The sequence below is a fragment of the Limulus polyphemus genome, unplaced genomic scaffold (assembly GCF_000517525.1).
Source record: "Limulus polyphemus unplaced genomic scaffold, Limulus_polyphemus-2.1.2 Scaffold467, whole genome shotgun sequence".
Taxonomy (NCBI): Eukaryota; Metazoa; Arthropoda; class Merostomata; order Xiphosura; family Limulidae; genus Limulus; species Limulus polyphemus.
Window position 1 is genome coordinate 543,053 of NW_013666077.1, and position 7,931 is coordinate 550,983.

At 31.5% G+C, this 7,931-nt stretch overlaps 1 protein-coding gene across 1 annotated transcript in view; it reads right to left on the minus strand.

Moving 5' to 3' along the window:
- The window catches only part of LOC106458464 (putative polypeptide N-acetylgalactosaminyltransferase 9), a 21,269-nt gene that overhangs the window by 8,604 nt on the left and 4,734 nt on the right, over positions 1–7,931 (minus strand). The window contains exons 2-5 of the mRNA XM_022384676.1: positions 7,163–7,376; positions 5,698–5,815; positions 3,924–4,109; positions 2,586–2,714 (exon numbers count right to left, since the gene is read on the minus strand). Of these exons, the coding sequence (XP_022240384.1) occupies positions 2,586–2,714; positions 3,924–4,109; positions 5,698–5,815; positions 7,163–7,376 (647 nt within the window). The remainder of the gene's footprint in view (positions 1–2,585; positions 2,715–3,923; positions 4,110–5,697; positions 5,816–7,162; positions 7,377–7,931) is intronic.

The following is a 7,931-nucleotide window of genomic DNA, read 5'->3' on the forward strand; positions in this document are numbered from 1 at the left end:
TTTTCATCCAATGCACTTTTTCTGACAAACTGCCTTGTACAAGTAGCGATACGTGTTTGGGATCCCATTCTTGTTGGAACAGAAATTTTCTTACATTTAAGTTCCTAGCCAACTTCTTCAGATTTCCATGTAGATTACTCTTGTGCACTTCTCTTCTCCATTGTCATGTTGCTTCTGTTGATACAAGTTCATCAATAGTTGAAACTGTCTTAAGCCTTCCCAAAATGAAAAAAGATGCTCCCTAATGAGAAAGGCTTACATGATTGATGCTTATAGTGAAATCAGGTGTTTCATGGGGTGTTGCTTGTCTGCAGAAACTACATTGTGTGATTGAGAGGTTATTTGATTTGAGGAACCTAACAAAATTATTATTAACAATCTTCTTTGGAAATTTACAAAGACAGTTAGTCAAAGCAACATATCTATAATTAGAAGGAACCTTGGGGTTTCTTCCTGGCTTAGTAAAAGGAATGACAATAGCATAAAACCAGAAATTTGGAAACTCTTTCTCCTCCCAAATGTGGATGAAAAGAACCAAAAGAAGAAGTCTCGGAAAGAAAGAGATGGCACAGCATTTTCTAATGGATATCATCCAATCCAATTGATGTATTGCCAGACCAATGTAGAACTAGTTTAGGTTCTAGGATGAGTAGTCAATTATAGTTATAAAGACAGTCTGGCCAAAACAAAGGTGGAGTTCTTTCAGTCTCTGTTTTGATGGCTAAGAAGGTAGGGGAACAGATGAAGGTATTTGAATGATAGGAAAACCACTCTTCAAGAGTGTTGGAAATACCCTGTAACTCAGCTACTTCTTGGCCATTGATTTGCAAGATTGAAAGCATTGTGAAGGATATTTCTCATTCAATTTTCACATCTTTTCCGAAATGACCTTGGAACTAGTGGTGGAAGAGATGCTGGAAGTGAGTTTAATCATTCTGGCTTTAATATCTGATTTGTTGGGCATGGATAAGTGTGAAATATTTGAGAAAAATACCACAGGCTTGTTTCTGAGCCCTACATGCCCTTTGGCAGTAAGGCATCCACCATAGGTGAAGATAATATGTAAAATGTGTTACTTACGAATGGTAAGATCATCTGCCTGAACAATACGATTTGTTACTGCCTTCACACAGACATTAACAGAAAGTAGGTTAGCAGTAGCAGGATCAAGCTTTTAGGGAGTATTAAAGGAGGGTCAATTGGTATTCTTCAGCTTTCACAGTGGCACATGAGTTGTGTGGTACTGACTGCAGCCAATCTCCCTCAGAGTGACAGGAAAATTATCACTACTTCATGGATCGTTGTCCACCTCCCAAGAAAAAAAAAGAGTGATCAAATGGACAGTTCAATGGCTGTGAATGTGTGACTTAAGGCATGGAAATAGATATATTCTCCTGTACTGAAGAGAGAAAGGTTGTGATCCAAGAACGAATTTTCTATGGATCAACTTCTCTCATCAATATCTACCCCATCTCACAGTGAATAGTGCTCATTTAAAGTCTTCCATGATGATGAATGAAGATTTCAACTGCTCAATACAATTACCAAAGTCTGCTTGAGCAATTTCCCCTTCTGGATACAGGTAATAAGAGCACAGTATGATGGTACAACCAATGAAGACATGGATGGCAATGGCTTCCAAAGACATAGTGAGTGACACATTCATGGAAGGAGCATGCTAGTTAAACAGCACTGAGCTCATAAACTGAACTCCATGAACTCATCCATCATACAACTCATCCTTTATACATAAAGAAAACTACTGAATGATGATAATATCAGCAATTTTTTCTGAAATTTCTCCTGTTAGGAGTTAACACATAAGATGGTAAGAATCAATTAAGGCCTTAATGTCATCTAAATTAGCATTAAAACCTTGACAGACCAACTTCCACCTTGAGTGTTCTTTTATCTTTCCACATACTAATAATATATAAAGATTGAACTTAAGTATAGAATGAATGTAGTAAGTGAAACTAAGTAAAAATAAGGAAGTTAATTTTTAAGCAAGTCTTCTGCTTAAAACTGTTTTAATATCTTTATCTCTACTACCGATGTTTAATTGTCAGTAATATATAAAACATTTTCCTGAAGTTGTACGTAGAAATGCTAAAAAAGATTAAATACTGAAATGAATCAAAAACAGCTTGATAAATCATAAAATGTCAATCTTGTATATCTTATGTTCTTTAGGAAGCTAATCAGCAAACTATTTTTGTAATTGTTACTAAATAAAATGTATGTTTTGTTCTGTGAAATTTTGATTCTGTCTCCTTGTTTCTCATGCAAACTTCTTGAGTTAGCAGCAGCTGTAAAAATTAACAACCGTATCTTTCTGATATTTAAAATAAATACCATTTTTTGGCTGTTTTATATATATTCGGCATTATGACAGCCTGTTACACATAAATATAGTAATAATATTTTTGCACTGTGTAAAATACTGTTTGTTTATTTGAGTTATTGTTTTTAACCTCAATTTTCTCATAAACATTACCTCATAAAACAATCTTGGAAACTAACATCCCTCATTACTTTGAATCTAAACTTTACACTAATAAATTTTTTTCACATCAGCAACTTACCTCTCCAGAAGCCACTGCATCTCCAGGTACAAAAAGTTCAGGGTAAACATTTTTAATATACCAATCAAAACTTTTACATTTCAGCTGTTTTCTTAGCTCCTTTCTTGAACTTATGTCACCAAAATCACCCTAAAAAATATATCCATACTAGTCTTAAGACTATCACCCTAAAATATCATATTGATACTATTCTTAAGACTATCACCCTAAATAAACATAGTGATACTAGTCTTAAGATTATCACCCTAAATAACATAGCCATACTAGTCTTAGTACAACTGTCAATAATATATAAACAATTTTCCTAGTCTTATCGTTATTTTCATACAGTTTTTAAGTCTTATTTATTACAGTTAGCATTACAGAAGTTAAACAATGAACAAGAGAGACCTAGTTTTAATAAAGTGAAGAAAGTGTTTCAAAGTTCTTAAAAAAAAAATTGGCAAATTTTACAGGTTAGATAAAATAGATTAAAGTAACTTAATTAATGTTATGATAACCCTGTCTTCTCTCAATGAAATTCAGAACAAGTTAATACAACAGTAATAAGAGAGGTGATTGAAAATTTACTGAGGTTGCTAACTTTACTGCATGACAAAAGCCTGTCTTACCTTAAAAAGGAAAACTTGGAAGAAATTTAATCTTAGAAAAAAAGCTAGAACTTTCAATAAGCAGAAACTTATCAGAAATTAAATTGTTAAATACATTTTCTTTATTTGTGAAAATTTATCTATTGTATTTTTTATTTATACATATTCCTTTGTACCCTGTTTGCTAAAGAATGATCAAGGTCATCAAATTTTCCTCTTTATTAGTTCTGTATACATAATAATTTATGAGTCTTGATACTTATGTGGGTCACACAGTTAGTTTATAAAAAACACACAGTAGAAAAGACTGCAAGACATGGAAAAATAATGAAAAAAGTGTTCAAAATTGGTAAAACACACATCTATAATAAAAACTTTATTATTATATGCAATGTTTCGGGTTATTGGTGCATTATAAGAGTGATGTTGAAATCCTGCTAATCGATTACAGTAGCCCAAGGGCTGATAATAGGTGTTGATTAACTCTAAAAGTTCAGAATTAAAGATGGCTAGTGCAGATATTTATTGTGTAGCTTTGGGTATATATCTGAAACAAACAGTTATCATACAGTGAATAAACCATAAGCATTTTAGCAAGCTTAATGGATAGTTTTTCATAAATTATTTCTCACCAAGTCATAGCCTATCCTTTGGTAGTAATACTTAGCATAATCATCTAGCCACACTTCTGCCAATGTATACAGAACTAATAAAAATAATGGATAGTTTTTCATAAATTATTTCTCACCAAGTCATAGCCTATCCTTTGGTAGTAATACTTAGCATAATCATCTAGCCACACTTCTGCCAATCGAACTGTGTTTCGCTTTAACACATTCACCCCTGATCTCCACTTGTAAGGGCTTCTCTTCCTAAAGATGTGGCCCACATGAGAACAAGGTACTATCTCTAATGTCCCATGACACATCCATGTCTATGATAGAAAACAAAAATTATAAAGTGATTGTATATATTTTCTAACAAGGGTGTGAAGGATTTTTTTTTCTTTGAGTCTCCGCACAAAATTATAGATTTTTTTCAAAACACCTTCATGCAAAGCAAGCCGATATTTCAATTTTTTTTATTATAATTCCACCTAATAAATACCATTTTAGCTTTTAATTTGGCTTAGGAGTGTAGGGTGACACCATAACTTGTGTGTGGTTTCAGGGAACCAAGTAGTCCTTGAAATCTGGAGGATTATAATGTATTCCAAAATTAAATACAAGTCTTTCCTTGACTTAACATATGTTCAAAGGACACTAATATTTTTGCAATAGTTCAAGAAACTTCTAAAGACCAAAACAAACAAGATACAACCCTTTCTATAGAAAATAAAAGACTACTTTTATGCTTCCTTTCAGAAACGTTGAAACAAATTTACACTCATTTCAGTTCTATACCTCTAAGATATGAATTACTGATTAATGTTGGAAAATGTCAAAAAGTAAAATGTATCATCGTGAATTTAGAACTTTAAAAAGGTGTACATCATAAATTTCACTATTTGGCAAAAGATTAAATGGACTAAAGAAACTGAATTTATTCCATCTTTGTAGCTTGCACCAGCTACATAACGATTCATTGCCTTAAGAAGGAAAGGTTTTTAAGACTGACAAGAAGCTTCCCCAATGATAATGGTTCTGAGGAACACATACATGACTAGAGTAAAATAGAAAGAACTTTCATAATTGCAATAGGTTGACCAGGGAAGCTGAAATATTCTACTACAGCATTCAAGCAATAGAACATTTTTGGGTAAAGGCCCAAAAATATTGGTTGTGCACAGCTTTTATAAAGCTGGTGGTAATCTTGCTCTTCTTCACACTATTTATGCTATGCCCCTGATCTGATATTATACAAAGTAATAAAAATTTCAGACTATGATGATACAGGAAAAGATCTTGAAACGAGGACATTAAAAATTGGTGGTAGACAATCAAATTTTGAACTTTTATTTATAAATTCAAATTTGATTTAGTCTATTAAATATAATGAATTGGATAACTATAACTAGGTAAAATAACACAATGGCTGTCCAAGATTATGCTAAAATATACCAATAATTGGCACAGCTATGCAGCATGGTCTGTATATAGGTTCTGAGATAGAAAAAAAAAAGAGAGACCACATAATGTTTCCAAATTTTATGCCATTGTAAAAGTTTTCCTGACTTTGACCCTTTCTCAAAGTTTCTGATTGCTTTTTAGATTTTCCATGTTGCACATTACCCAGCTTTGTAATCAAGATCAAAATGTACAAATATATCTTTACCAGTAATTAATACTTTCAGGAAGTGTAGCGAGTTACATGGGGAATAGCACATGATTTTTAGTCCACTATCAGACAATCCACAATATAAAGTGATCCAGATGGGAGTAGCAAGATGCGATGGTAAAGCAGTGTGATTATATTTATTTATCTATAAAAAAAGTTGATAATCCAGCAAACTTGCAATTGTCTATATATTACAATAATTTGAAATAAAATACTTACTGTGAAATGGAACGAAAAAAAATTACCTTAAAAGAAAGTTCTAAGTTTTCTCCTCCCCATATATCAAACCCACTGTCATAAGTTCCCAGTTTTTCAAAAAACTTCCTATCAATGGCAAACAATCCTCCTGCCATAGTTGGAGACCTATGGGTTGATGTATAAAGAATACACATATTCAATATAATTATAAAAAATAAAATAAATTAGAGAAAAGACAAGAATCCACAGCTGGACAAGGTAAGTAAGCATAAAATTGAGAGATGAAATGTTTAGTCCTTTGAATCTGTTAAGTATTTTGACAAATGAAGGAAGCATTTGCAGACGATTATTACAACTTCCCACAGTACCAGTCTTTATAAAAAAAACAATGACAACTAAAATAATCTGCAAATTTTGCAGAAGTCACATAATTAAGTATAACATATATACTTTTTATTTCAAAAGTCTCAAAAGATTTCCCTAGAGATTTTTTATCTCTGTATAAAATGCAAGTTGTTATTCAAGATTAAATTTAAAAATAAATAAATCCTTTATTGAATTATCCGAATTGAGAATGTTTTACCAGTTCCTAAACAGACAAGTATCTAAACCTAATGTTCACAATGGATTGAAAGAAAGGATATATTTAATATTGTGGCTTCTGTGTAATATACATTGCTATTTCACTTTAAATATTATCTAATGTAAAGTATTTTTTAAGAGGCAAGCCTAACTATATTAAGTTTATAATTTTTTTTGGTTTTTTTATATATATATGAAATACCTACATTTCTATGTAGTAGTACTGAGACCTCCCACAGCATAGGGAACTAAGCCCTAAAGTGGGAGTAAATTTTCAATTAATTTTATTCTCGTATTAATAATGTACTTTTTATTATATCATTCAAGTATGAAGATCAGTCATGAAGTCTGTTAGTTTTTACTGTCCCTTGTAATAATTTAAGTCTTAATGTTTGAATTACCATTATGGCTTTAGCCTGTATCACTACTGTAACATTTTTAGGAATAGGTAGATTAAATAGGTTTAAATCTTTTTCTTTTTTTTTCTGAAACTCTTATATATTTCCCTATTAATACAAAGAAATATTTATGATAATATCTTAGTTTTAAGAAAGTGTAAAAATTGGTTAACCTTTCAGTCAAATAAATTTCACAGAGAGCTTTCTTATTACTTTATTTTGCTCAAAGAATTTGAGTAAGCATAAGATGAAAGACTTGATAGATCTATTTCAATATAATTTGCAAGGAATGTGTTTTAAATCAACGTATTAAAAATTACATACACAGTTTGTTCTAGTTTTTTTTTTGTTTTGGTTTGGGGGGGGGGGCATTCTTATGTGTGTGTACTCCGATAAGAATTAAGGATGGAATAGTCATTAGATATACATAATGTCTTTTCACAGTCCTACACAAGTAAAAAACCTTTTATATTCCAAACGTGTGACTAAACAAGTTTTATATGCATTAAAGGCATAAAACATGCATATCTACCAGACAGGATCCCATGGATGCTTGCGACGTTTCTTCTCTCTTTCTGGAATTCCATGCCAATTAAACTGAAGATTCCAGTCAAATCCACCAACGTTCAGACCACTAGAGTCCCTGAAGTGGTACTCAAATGTATCATCATTGATTACATCAATTACTGGACACACCACTGTTGTAGAATTTTGTGCAATACGGTCTAACAAGGGCTCCAACCAGCCTATACAGATGTTTAAAAAAACAATTCACAATGTAACATCATTGTTTAGGAATACAAATAACCTTTATTTTTCTGTTTTAAACTGATCTTTCCAAACTTTTTGATTAAGGTTTTGAAAACTGTTTTCTTCAATAAATGATATTCTTAGATAAATTTGCACACTTTACAAGATCAACAAAATGCTAGTAAATTAAAGGTACAATTCATATAAAAATTACATACAAAATTATTGTTTTTCAGTTTAAAAAAATCAACCAACAGAAGAGTAAGAACAACTGTTCCATAAAAATTATGGTGCTGTTTGTACAAGCAAAATGATATACACAAGGACAACTATTCCATAAAAATTATGGTGCTGTTTGTACAAGCAAAATGATATACACAAGGACAACTATTCCATAAAAATTATGCTGCTGTTTGTATAAGCAAAATGATATACACAAGGACAACTGTTCCATAAAAATTATGCTACTGTTTGTATAAGCAAAATGATATACACAAGGACAACTGTTCCATAAAAACTATGCTACTGTTTGTATAAGCAAAATGATATAC